The sequence below is a fragment of the Peromyscus leucopus genome, chromosome 2, assembly GCF_004664715.2.
Source record: "Peromyscus leucopus breed LL Stock chromosome 2, UCI_PerLeu_2.1, whole genome shotgun sequence".
In the NCBI taxonomy this organism is placed as follows: domain Eukaryota; kingdom Metazoa; phylum Chordata; class Mammalia; order Rodentia; family Cricetidae; genus Peromyscus; species Peromyscus leucopus.
The window spans coordinates 88,535,718-88,550,472 of record NC_051064.1 but is presented as its reverse complement, the minus strand read 5'-3'; the positions used below and the strand labels follow the sequence as shown (position 1 = coordinate 88,550,472).

Below are 14,755 nucleotides of genomic sequence, written 5' to 3'. Positions count from 1 at the left end.
CCTATTTTATTGGCTAACCTTTCTTACTGAAATTTAATATTCTAAGGCAACAGTTTTCAAACCTTTTGATTTCATGATATGTCCTTAAAATTTATGAAGCACTTTGGTTAGAGAAATGGCTCGGCAGTTAAGAGTGCTTTGCAGTCATGAGAACCAAAGTTTGGACTCCAGCACTCATATAGCAAGCCCTGCATCCTTAAATGCCTACAGCTCTAGTCGCTGGGGATCTGATGTCCTCTTCTGGCCTCTGTTACAATGGTGCAGGTCCCTGTACACATAGATACACATCCTCTCACACAGACACATACACATGCACATACACATAAATAAAATAAATCTTTAATAGTATTGATAAAGAGCTACAAACGTTTTTTTCATGGATTTTACTCCCAAGTATTGAACATAATAAAAGTTAAAGTTGTGAAATGCTTTAAATATTTGTTAATTCATATAAAATAATCATGGAAAACCCACTTTATATTTAAAAATTAGTGAGAGTAGCAACTTTGCCTTATATTTTTTGCATGTTTCTCTGCTCTAATACTTAATAGAAGAAAGTTGGATTTTCTCACTTTTGCATTGATTGATTGATTGATTTTTGTTTTTAGCTAATATATATGGGAAAAATTGAGCTTGCATGGCTGTGTACACTGAAAAAGGAAAATAGCTTTTTAATGATTGTAGCCATTCTTCTCCTTTTATTTTAAAGATTTATTGCATTTGCCTGTGTCTTTGTGCAGGGATGTGCATGCACATGCAGCACCTACAGAAAACAGAAGAGGGCGTTGCATCACCTAGAACTGGGGTTACAGGCAGCTGTGCGCTGCCTTATGGGTGTTTGGAACTGAATTCAGGTCCTCTGCAAGAGCAGCAAACGCTTTTACTGCTGAGCCATATCTCCAGCCCCTGCCGTTCTTTGATAGTGTTCCAAGAGTTGTGATGTTTCCCTAAAGGTTAGATAGAATATGGAGTCTGAAAGTTAAGAGTATTTCATACTCCATTGCAATAAAACCTAGTTGTCTATCTTGCGTTTTTATCTTTGTTTTTTTACCGAAGCATAAATTTATGTTACTTTGGCCATTTGAAAATTTGGATATTGACAAAATTGAATTTTGTATTTGATTATATAATATTTGAGATCTAATAACATTTGAGATCTTATCGACAAAAAACCCTTAGATATGGAATGGTGTCAAAGCTCAGCTGGCAGATATCAGTTCTAAAATTATAATTTTCACTTGAAAGCTCAAGTTTCTTTATTAGTAACAACTACCATCAGCTATTTTACTTGAGGTTGACCCTTGGTGTGACAGCTGTATTTTGTTCATTTTTGAGGAAGTGTCTTTCATCTACTCTAGAATACATAATCATAATTTGAATATGAATCATATTTTCCGGTATACACATTAAAAACTTGGCTGGTGCAGCTTGCAACTCAAAAGTATTAGTTTTCCTTGATCCCTCCACTAAGGTTTTTCTTTTTCTTTTATATGATACTGTCATTAAAAAGACATGAACTCAATGTAAGATTTTTTAAAGGGGCTTTTTCCCACTACATCAGGAACTTTGGGGCCAGATATGATGGTTTGCATCTATGATACCTGCATTTGGGTGGCTGAGGCTAGAGCAGTGCCATGAGTTTACAATCAGCCTGGTCTTTACAGCAATGATCCAGTGCGAGACTTTGATTCCAAAAGCCAGACTGAAACCAACCATTCAACAAAGAAACAGATACACCCCTCTCCTAGCCCAGACCTTTGCAAAGTGATTTAAAGGGTGGGAAGATAGACTGTTATTCTTGGTAGAGGGGCTGGAAGTGTTTGTGGTCATCTGTATTTTAATCTACCACAATACTAATACTCCCCATTAAAAACAATCAAAGTAAAGACACCATCAAGGCAGATGAGAGCTGGTGTGTGGCTAGGACACGGTGGTAGGAGTTCTTGCACACCCGATGCCTAGAGGTGAACCCTAGGACTGCCAAACAGAACTATTGTGGAATTAGAATCTCAGTGGAAACTAAGGGACTAGGTTAAAAATTCTTTTATACTTCACTTAATTATTTTATTACATTGATTGTGTGTGTGTGTGTGTGTGTGTGTGTGTGTGTGTGTCTGTGTGTGTGTGTGCATGTGCTCAAGTGCACATACATAGGCCATAAATTGAATGTGGTGATCAGAGAACAACTTGTGGTAGTAAGTTTTCTCCTTCATGTGGGTCCCAGGGATTGAACTCAGGTCATCAGGCTTCGTGGCAAGTGCCCTTCTTCTCTTGCTGAAGCATCTCACAGGCCCAGAACTTGATGGCTTTAAAAGGTAAACTTTAGGTTTCTTTTATAACACCAGAGAAAAGAGTTTGAAACACAGTTGGGACTCTTCAAACTTCAGTTTCTTCTTCACAAAGATTACTCAGTTATTCATACATATGTCATCAAATTTGGGGGAATTTTCACTTGAGAATCCTTTAGAAACATTTTAATATCACAGGCCTTCTTCAGAACATTAATTTGTGTAGTCAGATGGAATACGTTGATTTTGTTGCTTGGGTACACAGTTTAGTGTGTCAGGTGGCTGGATACACACACACACACACACACACACACACACACACACACAAACACGTATTATAGTTTCAGGAATGAATAAAATTTTTGTAGATATAGTTTTGAGTGAAAACGAAAATGTCATAGAATAGCATAACTTGTGAAGTGGCCGTTCATTTAACTGAATTGACGTTGTATTGAAGCTGAGTCTACAGTTTCACACTTGATGCTGTCATTTACCTCACTAATCAGCATTGCACTGGATAGATTAGTGATTATCCGTATATACTAAATACCAGAAAGGAAAAGTCAAGAGCTTACACCCTCTTTAATTCATCTCCTTCTCTAGGCTTTAAGTGTTCTTTGCCTTCCATCTTGAGTTTTATAGTGGGTAATTTATGCTTTCTAGCACTGGGAATGTTATAACAAATAGGCCACAGAAACTTAGCACTCAGCCCTAATAGGCGCAGGTGCAGAGACTTTATGTCCCCACTACTCAGAATGACTCCTTGAATTTGTAGGTTAAGGAATTATTTTCTAAATTGAATCCTCTTATTTGTTAAATCTATCAGTTGAAGGCTGTTAGAATCTACTTTACAAATATCTGTAAATTACAGGTTCTAGACCACTATCTACTTTTCTTTTAAGAATTCATAGCTGAGAAAGAAAGTTAGCCATCTCAGTCGTTGAGGGAACTAAGCTGCTTGAAGTATTTTATAGCTAATCTAAATACAAATTTTTATTTATATTTAGAATTGTGACTAGGGAAAGAAGTTTGTCACTTAACTGCCCCCAATACTGCGCAGTATCAGACAATGTTGTCCTTCCATGTAACTACATTCCATTCTGTCTATATTTCATAAAGTTTAGGAAGTATGAGTTCCTTTGGTCCACGGTTGTCGCCTGATGGAACACACAACTCAGTTTCTCTAATTAGCTTTAAAAACAAGGATATTAAATTGGAGGGCTTCCATCAACTCCTGTTCAGAGTTTGTCTGTTCAATAGTGCATCCAGATCAGCTCTAATCAGCACTGCACTGGAAAAGGTGGGGGCAGGGGAGCCTCTCCAGGTCCCAGGCTTGACATGGAGGCCTGCTATGTGGCCATTGTTTTCTTCTGCTGACTGTCATTTCAGCTGGTAGATTTCATGGAGAAGTCTCAGCTTCTCTCCACCTTTGCATTTCATAGTTGGGATCAGTTCCAGAGAGCATTTTACACGTTTTTGTAAATTTGCAAGAAAATAAGCACTTTTTTTTTTTTTTTGCTCTGTTAGAAGAAGAGACATGGTGCAGGTTTCAAGTCTGCTCCTCTTAAGAGGTGCACCTGGGGAGGCAAAGTCCTCAGGCAAGTCCCCCTGACGTTAGCACTGACGTGGAAAACCACCGATACTGACAAGAGTTTCTCTGAAATTTACCAAAGCTAGCATTGTAAAAACAGTGATCATTGCTTCCTTGCTAACACAGTTGAGGATGACATATTTTAGCATTCAGATGAAAGAAACACAATTCCCGTCAGAGGCACACAAGCATTGTTACTACTATGTGTCTTCTCTAAGAGAACGGTGCTTTCATGCCATCCATGCATTAGAAAGCACTGGGTTCTGTGCACTAATCATATGTCTTACATTGTAAACTTCAATAGAATTGATAAGTAAGTTTAGAAAAGATTGAAAGCTCTACCTTTTTTTTTTTTTTACAGATTGAACATGTATTTTCAGTTGTGTTAAAAGTGTAATGTGTATAATTTATATAGTCAAGACAAATCAATTTATAGGAAGTTAGCAGCATTCCCAGTGCCCTCTTAAACATCTTCTCACTTAGAACAAACCTTTTCCTCCAGAGAAATCACTGTGACTTATATGTTATGGGAAGAATTTCAGTTTTATGTAAACGCAGGCTTTTGGTGTATATGCTTTGTGGCTGGCATGTTTGTCTCAGCTTGTGTCTGTGAGGTTCATTCATATTGCATGAATATGTAGTTCCTGCTCATATTCCATTTTTTGAAGTACTCTGCAATGTATTTATTCTACCTTCTGTCAGTTCAGATTCTTTCCCAGTTCCCACTTAATGTAGATAACACTACAATGAATACTGTAGAGGCTTGAAAGGTGCTGGCTACCAAACTCAACCTGTAGTAGGAACAAGTTTACAATGTGAAGTTTACAATTGATTCATCCAGCAATCTACAGAACCTTGGTTACTGCTTTAACATCTGGGTACCAAGACAGGTAGCATTGAATGGAAAGGCTAAGAGTTTCTACATATGTAACCAGTGCCTCCTGTAGAACGAGCAGGCCACACCCCACAAGGACCCAGATCACTGATTCCTAGCTCTTGTCTGAGCTGATCCCTCAGTCAGCTGGAGGTAGTGGCTTCAATTGTTTTATCCCCACTTTCCCAAGACTGCATGTGGTACACATGCAGGCAAAACATCATATACATGAAATATAAGTAAATGATAAATCTAAAAATAATTAAAAAAAATCTACTTGGGAAATCTTCATGCCCAAAATACAGGTGAGATGTTTTTTATTTTTTTATTTTTACCTTATAAAATTTGGATATGGTATGACAGAGACATAAAATATGTATGTGTATGTGTTTATAATTTTTCATATGACCCAGAGCATTTTACTGAAAATACCTTCCTTTTATCCTCTGTCTTTTATTCTGATATTATTGTAAATCAATACAAATGGATCCTGTGACTTGTCTGTTCAAATAAGAAACAAATGTCTTTTCAAAAGAACAGCTTGAAACTTACTAGTTCCCAATTATTCTTTTTCTTTCCAGCCATGCTGATTTATATATTAACTTTACACTGACCTGCCTTATGAAATAGATTGTTCCCAACAGTGTACCTGTTCATCCATTGGTGTTTTTGTTACATATGGCTATGTCATCTGCACAAAATTTCAGGGTTTGCTTCTTTAGTTTATACCTTTATTATTTTTCTCTTGCTTTATTGTACTATATGAAATGTGCATGTAATAATGAATTAGAATTGTTGAATGTGAGGTTTCTTCATTATTTATTTCTGCCTTTTTGGGTGATTTTGGATTTTTTTTCTTTGTTTTGTTAACATGGTAAATTAAACTAAATGCTTTAGTTCAACTTTGCATTTCTGGAGTGTCTATCTTGTACTACTCTGTTATTATCTTTGGATAGTGACGCTCTTGCCTGGTATTTTTGTATAAGTCTTTAAGGGAGATTGATCACTAAAATCTCTTTCTAGTAAAGTTCTTAGTATGTTTTGGTGTCAAGGTGGAGCTGACCTCAAAATAGTGGAGAATAATTCTTACCAATGAAATTTATTGTATGAAGTGACAGTTTACAAAAAGAAGTAAGAGTCTGTCACTGTAAGCATTTAGAACTATTATGTTTGATGAAGAAGAAAAACAATTTTATTGATATTTTGGAAAATTGGTTTTTTAGGGAATTTGTTCATTACATGTAGTTTAAAACCTTTTTTGGCATAAGGATATTTGTTGCATGCTCTACATTCTATTTGTATTCTCCTTCCTCATTCCTTTCTGTTTTTTTTTTTTTTTACTTTGTCAAACATATTAACATATTTCTTTTCTGTGTTTTACTGTTTTATTTTAGATTATTGAAATGAATGCCCAGCACATTAGCATTTACATTTCTTCTGACATAATCACTTAACCACATAAAGTGATTTTTAAGCATTTACTTTCGTTCAGTTTAGAGTTGTTGCTTCTTCTTTGCCTCATGGGTTTGTATAGAAATATATTGCATACGGGCTGATGTTCATATAAGGGAGAACATGTAGTTTTTTTCCTGAAATTGTGTGACCTCACTTAACATTACACATTGTAAGTCTATCCATTTTCCTGAAAATGTTGTGATTTCATTTTTCTTTAAAATTGAAGAATAGTATTCCATTTTATTTATTTATTTTGGTTTTTCAATCAGGGTTTCTCTGTGTAGCTTTGGGCCTTTCCTGGAACATACTCTGTAGCCCAGGCTGACCTCCAACTCACAGAGATCCGCCTACCTCAGCCTCCCAAGTGCTGGGATTAAAGGTGTGCGCCACCACCACGGCCTAGCAGTATTCCATTTTGTATCTGTACTAGATTTTTTTTTTTTGGTTTTTCGAGACAGGGTTTCTCTGTGTAGCTTTGCGCCTTTTCCTGGAACTCACTTGGTAGCCCAGGCTGGCCTCGAACTCACAGAGATCCGCCTGCCTCTGCCTCCCGAGTGCTGGGATTAAAGGCGTGCGCCACCACCGCCCAGCTGTACTAGATTTTTATTACCCATTCATTTATTAATAGACTACTAGATTGGTTCCATTTCTTGCTATGCTAGAGCAATAAACGAGGAGGTACAAATATCTTTATGGTAGTGTATGTAGCTCTCTGGATGTATGCCCAGCTTTGAAATAACTGGGTCATATGATATTTCCATTTTTATTTTTTTGAGGAATATTGAAACTGAATTCTACAATTGTTGTGTTAATGTACAACCCCACCAACAGTGAATAAAGATCCCTTTCTCTCTATATCATCTATAGCATTTGCTATCTTTTTATTGCAGCATGTGGTTTTGCCCATTTTGTTAACAATTAAGGGGTTTTAGCTTTGTTGTCTTATTTCCAGGTCCCTCTGTTTTAGAATTGTTTGGTTGTTTGTGGACATTTGTGGTTTTGTCTGAATTTGTGAACTGTTTTCCTATATCTGTAGAATATGAAGTTGGAATTATGATGGATACAGAATTAAATCAATGGTAAATTTTGGTAGTATAGTCACTTTAATAATAATCTGCCAATCCAGGAGCCTGGGAGGTCTTTCCATTGTCTAGTATGGTCTTTAACTTTCCTTTTCATTATCATGAATTTTTTGTTATGGAAGACTCTCTCTTTGGTCAGCTAGTTAAATTTTGGAATTATTAATATCAGAGTATTGTTTGTGTATATAAAGACTATTTAAAAAAATTGACATCGTATCCTGTGATGCTACTGTATTTATTAGACTTGAGTCTTCTAGTAGACTGTCTTTTTTTAAAGTTATCATTTCATAAAGACAGAATATTTTAGATGATTTTTCACATAGTACAAACTCTTGAAATTTATCCACATTGTATCAATCTTCCTTTTTGTTACTAAGGAATGATCCATGGTATGGATCTATCTACTGAAGGGAATTTTATTTGCTTTCAATATTATTACTGTTACAGATAAAGTTGCTACTTCCAGCAGTTTTGTAGTTTTTTGTGAATACAGATTTTTGTTGCTGTTGTTTGTTTCATTTTTGAGGCATATTTCCACTGTGTGTCTTAGGCTGTTCTGGAATTCACAACCCTCTTGCCTAGGCCTCCTATATTACAGGCATATACCACAGTGTTTGGCCTTCAACTTAGGATTTTATTGTTGAATAATGCTCAGGAGGTTCTTTGGTAAATACATGCATATTTTTTTCAGAAACTACTAATTTATCTTCCAGTAAGAATGTTTTTATATTTTTCTACATCCTCCCTATTTCAGGAGGTGTAAAATGGTAATTTTTATGCTTTAATTGACTTTTCTTAGCGACACTGACCATCTTTTGGTGCCTGTTGTCCATTCCTGTATCCTATTTAGTGCGATGTTTCCGCTTTTTGCTCATTTTTAAATGGCTTCTGGGTTTTCTCATATATTTTGTACACTGGCTTCTTGTCTGGTCGTTGATCCATTCTAGTTTAGTCAGTGCTGTACCACCCAGAAGATTTAGAGAACTTAAACCCTTGACCCCAGTTCATCTCATCCCTGCCTCTTGTGTAAATGCAGGCCCTGACCTCCAGAGATAGCCTAGATGCTACAGGTTTTTATTGTCTACTCTACTATTTTTGTAATTGGTATTAATTCACTCACATTTTAAACCTTTTTTGTGTTCTTTAATTATGGACCATCCCTATTTTGGACCTTCTATCTAAGATTAGCCTCTTTCTGCACCCAAATTTACTCTGGTATTTTTTTTTCCCTCTCCAAATTTAAGGCAACAGCTGATTTTCATACATGTGTTATGGAAAAGGGAGGTATGCTTACTTTCTTAGACTTTTATTTATTATTATGTATTTATTTATTTGGAGATAGAGTCTTTTGAACAAAGGATCCTCTTGTCTACCTTGTGTTGATATGATGGGTGTGTGCAGTCACCTCTGGCTTATGTCTTGGTTTTAGTCACCCTGCTCAGTCATGGCCTGATTTCTTTTCTTTAATGACAAATTAAGGCTTTGCTATCATGGCTTTTCAGATTTTCTTTGCCTTGGATGTGGGCTGTGTCACTGTGATATGTTGTAGCCAGGAGCCTCTAAAGTAGATGGCAGTGGTCTTTGCTATTGTACATGACCGTCTTCGACATTGTGGGCTATGGCTACTTCTCTGCTTCTCATTGGTAGAACATGCCACAATTCCTGATTTCTTTTTCATACTTGATATATTTTTTTTCTTGCCTTTTTGCATACTTTCACCTTGTTTGTTTGTTTTTGATAAAAGGCTTCTCTGGTGTAAGCATTCCCAGAGGCTAAGCTTAATTTCATTTTGAACTAAAGTGAGTTTTTGTTGTCTTGGAATACTGCTGTGCAGTGGCTCCCTAGTAGAGTTCTACGTGAGTGGGTGACTTAGATAGAGATGCTGCCCATTTCTCCACTAGACAGCCAGTGGACTTCAGCTGCCTAGTTGCACTGGTTTATATGCATCTTCAGCTCTTGCCAGTTACATGTAGGTTTGTTTAAAGATAATTTTAAAGCTGTCTGTTGTCACTGCTGTAGCAGCAGTGGGACCTCGGGGAATGGAGCCGATTAATGAGGTTGATTGAAGTCTCATGCCATAACCAACTTTATTCAGAGCATCAGACAATTTATACTCTGAGAGTTAAGAAGAATCACCTGAATAATGTGTATAATCACAAGGATAAGCCACATGTGGAAAAAATGTGTTTTAAAGGCATATAAACAAATAACGATCAACAGCTGTAATGAATAATCTGAAGAAAACTCACTCCTTTCTGCTACACTTGGGAGGAGCACAAAAAAAAATCCATGTTTTGAAACAATGGATATCACAAGATTCGTCTATTGTTTTCTTGGCATTTTCTCAAAAGCACTCAGAATTGTCCTCACATGACTCCATTCTTGGGCCGTGTTCTGACAATCTGCCATTTATGTTTAATTTTTATGTTTTTATGAAGCTATATAATATGTGTGATGTAAACTCTTTCTATGGAAACATAAAATTCAATATAGGTGAATAAATTAATTGTGGTGGATTGGTTATATTGACCAAACCTTAAGACTGAGGAAAGATCTGTAGTGATGCAAAAAGTCTTGTAAGAGGAATTAGAGGAATTTTTATATTTTGAGGTTTTTTTTTTTTTTTTGGTATTTTGAGACAGGGTTTCTCTGTGTCACTTTAGAGTCCTTCCTGGAACTCACTCTTACACCAGGCTGGCCTCAAACTTACAGAGATCAGCCTGCCTCTGCCTCTTGAGTGCTGGGATTAAAGGCGTGCCTAGCTTGGATTCTCATACTTTTAACAACAGGCACCATGCTAGAACCTGTCCTTGCATTTACAGTTGGAAAATTTTTCTATTCAACAATGGACATAATCTTCATTTATGTTCTAATTTAAGTAGCAGCATTAACCAAAGTTCACAAGTTAATATATGTATTTATTAGGCACATAAACGCTCTTTGAGACTCAAATAATCTGCCAGGAAATAATAAGTAAGATTCATTCCTGTGTCTCAGATCATATAATAAAGAACACCTTTCTTCTTCTTTCATAATGTTTTTTTAGACAGGGACATCCTCACTACCCCCGGTTGCCCTAAAACTTGAGATCTTCCTGCCTCAGCCTCCCTTGAGCTAGAGTTGTAGGTGTACATCCATGCCTGGGTTAGGAAACGGTTTTAATAAATAGTTGAAAATGAATCAAAATGTGCCTTTGTGCTTTCCTAAGAGTGTAAGTTTTCAAACTTAAAAAGAAGTCCTTTGATGGTGTAATTAAATGACAGTTTTAAAATATGTGGGCTGTTTTCCATAGGTAACCCTGGCTCTCCATTTATAGAAAGGCCAAGAGCAGGGAGGAAGCCGGGGAAGTCGGTGACCTCTGTGCGACCCTTCCCAGATGATCTTCATAGTGCAGTAACACTTGCTCTCCAGTGACTTCGCTCTTGCACTGCCCCAGCCTGCGTCGTCCGGAACATCACAGCTTGTACTTTGGTGGTTCATTTCTTGTAGAGAGACCGTCTATTCTCAGAATGGGGTTTGTTCACTCTGGCTTACTGTAGCAGAAGTCCAAATATTTTTCACTATGCAAACATACCATGGGCATTAGGTCCTAGTGTGTGGGATCTTCAGCCTGTCACAAATTTTATTATGCCATCTGCTTCAACCTGAGCAGTGTGTCTTCTGCCGGCAGACTTTGCTGAAGTTGCCATGGCTCAGAATAAAAAAAAAATCAGTCTTGGCAAAAGAAACTTGCTTTTGAAAAATAATAATTGATCATGCCTGCTGTAGATTTTAAAATAAGCATTTGAAACAATTCCCAGAAGCTTCTTCCCTCTTTTTCATGGGTGACTAAAGGTAGCTGATATAATGGCAAATTTTTGGTAACTTTGGTAACTAAATAAGTTTTCTGTTTTATTTTTAAAAATGGGTGATGAACTCTTATTGGGGCACAGGATGAAATATTTTCATAGAGTTCATCATTGGATTTTTTTACCTTGTCTTTATCCTGGAATGGTATTTCAAGTGACTGTATTCTGTGTGTCACAAAAAAATGATAGCCACATAATGAAAAAGCGTATTTGTCACACAGTGTTATTAGGTACAGGATTTTGTGTAATCCTGTCCTCTGAATTGGAACCAATACCAGTGGAGGAGATGTGTGGGTGTTTATTCTGCAAATATATGTTGAAGGCCTACTCTGTGCAAGGCATTCCTCTAGAGGACAGAGACCTGGAAGTAAACAGAATTTTTGTTTGGATCCCTCCACTGGGGAGTTTTACATTCTGGTTACTTCTACTGGCTGAAATGGAAGTGATTTAACAGTGGATGGTGTATCAACAGCATGGAAGTGCTGTCCTAGTTAGCATTAACTGTCAGTTTGACACAGTCTAGGATCCACTGGAAAGGGAATGAGTCTTCATTGAGTGATTGTCTTTATTAAGTTTGCCTGTGGGCATGTCTGTGAGCCATTTTCTTGATTGGCAATTGATGTACGCGGGCCCAGCCCCCTGAAGGAAATACATTCTGTGGGCTGGTGGTCCTGAGCATAAGCCTGTGAGAGAGTGAGCCAGAAAGCAAGCTGACAAGTTGCACCCCTCCCGGTTCCTGCCTCCGTGTTTCAGCCTTGAATTCCTCTCCTTCTTTTCTTCAGTGATGGACTATGGCTGGGGTGTAAGCCACATAAACCTTTTTCTCTCCAAGTTGTGTTTGTTCAGAGTGTTGTATCTATCACAGCAGCAGAATGAAACTAGAATAAGCTCTGAAGAGAAGCAGGGCATGGGTGCTTTGCTCCACAAAGCAAGGTGGAGGGTCCTATCTGGGAAAGGCTATCAGGGAGGGCTTCTGCATGGTAAGGTTGAGTAGGCATGAATGAAATAAGTGAATGTGAATATTTTGACCTGGCTGGTGGTGTGTAAGAGACAGTGAGGATGTCAGTATAGCTGAGGCTAAGGGGGTGAGGAAGAGGGGCAGAGCTGTTCTGGACATAACACTGATGAACCTTTCTGACACATAGTTGTAGACAAAAAGTTGCATTCTTGATAATTTGCAGAAATGTCCAGTTAGGAAAGACTGTTTACACTGCACGGGAACGATTGATCATCTGCATGGCAAAGGTAGGGTTGACTGCATACACTGCTCAGTTAGGACTGTTTATACTGTACAGTTAGGATTGACCGTTTGCGTTGCACAGTTAGGGTTGATGACTGTCCACACTGCTTTCAGTTACCTTTACGTGGAGCCATGTTAATTGCTTGGGTGATGTTCTGCTTTGCAAAATGAAACAATCATTTTTGGTGTTGTTATTCTAAGTGTAATAGGAATTGGCCAGGTGGAAGTTCAGTCTAATACTTTTGAGAAACATTAACATAAAATTAAAGAGAAATGTGGCTTCAAGGCCACTCTTGCATCTCAGAAGAGGGCAGAGCTACTGCAGTTGGCTTAAACACACTAGCATTGTTGTTATTAATCTCTGCGTCCTCCTAGGTAAACATCGCCACTTTGGCAAGTACAAATGCCGACCCTGCCCACATACCTCAGCTCAGCTCCACTGTAATTCCCACTCTGCCAAGTGAATCACTTTTACTATCTCCAAATAATGGGAACCTGGAAGCTCTTCCTGGACCTGGTGCTCCACCTGTCATGGATGGGAAGCCTGCCTTTGAAGAACTTGATCAGCTCATCAAAAATATGGCCCAGGTAAGAGCATTTCTCCCTATGACTAGCACTGGGTGTATTTAAGAAGGTGTCTGAGTCTTGGATAATTTGAGGAATGCAGTAGCATTTATAACACCTGAACGATTTTGGAATGAAAAAGAATTTTGGGGAATTTGTATAGTTCAGATTTTTCTATTATCTTATATTTTATTTTTTTAAGATTATAATATTACATTTCCCCCTTCCCTTTACTCCTGCCAAACCCTTTTAAATTCATGATCTCTCTCTCTTGTTATTGTTGTTTTACACACACACACACACACACACACACACACACACACACACACACACACGTTGAGAAGATGACATCAATGAAATATTTTTACCTGGCTGGTAGTGTGAGCACTCTGGCTGTGTGGGTACAATGAGGTTAGAATAGCTGGGGCAAAAGGGGTGAGGGACAGAATTCTGGGTGACAGGGCAGAGTGAACAGGACAAAACACCCATGAATCTTTCTAACATGAAATTGTAGATAAAAGTTGCATTCCTGATAAATGTACTTAGGATTGATCATCTACACTGCTTTCAGTTAGCTTCCGCTCTTACTCTCTCTTCTCTCTTTCTCTCTCTCTCTCTCTCTCTCTCTCTCTCTCCTCTCTCTCTCTCTCCTCTCTCTCTCTTTCTCTGTGTGTGTGTTCATGTTCCTAAATACATAAATATGTCCTACTCTGTCTGTATGTCTGTATAATATTACTTGCATGTTTATGTTTTCAAGGCTGATCATTTGGAAAAAAGATCAGATTTTAAATTTAGTATTTTATGCCACATTCCAGAAATATTCTTCTGGAAAAATGAAATGTTCTATTCTAGGTGAGGAGTGCGAAACTGTTCTTTTTCTACTTTCTTCTTTTTCATAGACAAAGTAATGTCCCAGTACGATGACTGTTAGCAGTAATGATGTTTCTTGTTTTGTGTAGTTTTGGTTTTGAGATTTTTAGTTTGATTTTGATTTTGCTATGTAGTCTGGGTTGAATGCTGGATTGCATTCCTTGTGTAACCCAGGCTTGTATACAACTCTCTATCCTCCAGTCTCAGTCTTAAGAGCTCTGGTTTAAAAAATGTGTTTTTGCTGCTTGCTTGTAATTGGCTTTTAATTTTATTTCCTGTTTTGTTTCCTGAACAGGGTCGCCATGTGGAGATATTTGAGCTCCTCAAACCTCCATGTGGAGGCCTTGGGTTTAGTGTTGTTGGGCTCAGAAGTGAAAACAGGGGAGAGCTGGGGATATTCGTACAGGAGATTCAAGAGGGCAGTGTGGCTCACAGGTAAGATTGTCACAGCAACTTCCTCGTTTTTGATGTAACAATCAGAAAGGTTTTGATCACCATGGGGGAAATGAATACTACCAAAAAAAAAGCTGAAATAATTGTTATTTTAGAAGTCATTAATATTTTGGCAGTATAAAGCAAATCCATTAAAGTGAGTCACAGGGTGGGTAAGATGTCTGAAGTGTTTACTGTGCAAGTATGAGGACCGAGGTTTGGAGCCCCATTAAGAAAAAAAACCAAAAAGGAAGGGAAAAGGCAGGCGAGGAAGTCCATATCTCTAACCTGGGGTAGCAGAGATAGGCCAGTGCCGGAGTCTGCTGGCCAGCCAGTCTAGCCAGGAAAATGAACTTCAGTTTCTCTGAGAGACTGTCACAAAAATGAGGTGCAGAGCCATAGGGGACACTAGATGTCCACCTGTGGCCTCCCTACACAGGTGCACAAGCAGTCATGCACATACATGAATACATCACACACATACACACAAGTAAAATGAGAGCTTTTAAAT

At 37.9% G+C, this 14,755-nt stretch overlaps 1 protein-coding gene across 17 annotated transcripts in view; it reads left to right on the top strand.

The window, feature by feature from the left end:
* Positions 1-14,755, top strand: part of Mpdz (multiple PDZ domain crumbs cell polarity complex component) — a 162,332-nt gene that overhangs the window by 38,244 nt on the left and 109,333 nt on the right. For all 17 annotated transcript variants that reach the window (XM_037202689.1, XM_037202680.1, XM_037202686.1 and 14 more), the window contains exons 4-5: positions 12,754-12,966; positions 14,108-14,247. In XM_037202689.1, coding sequence (XP_037058584.1) covers positions 12,754-12,966; positions 14,108-14,247 — 353 coding nt within the window. The remainder of the gene's footprint in view (positions 1-12,753; positions 12,967-14,107; positions 14,248-14,755) is intronic.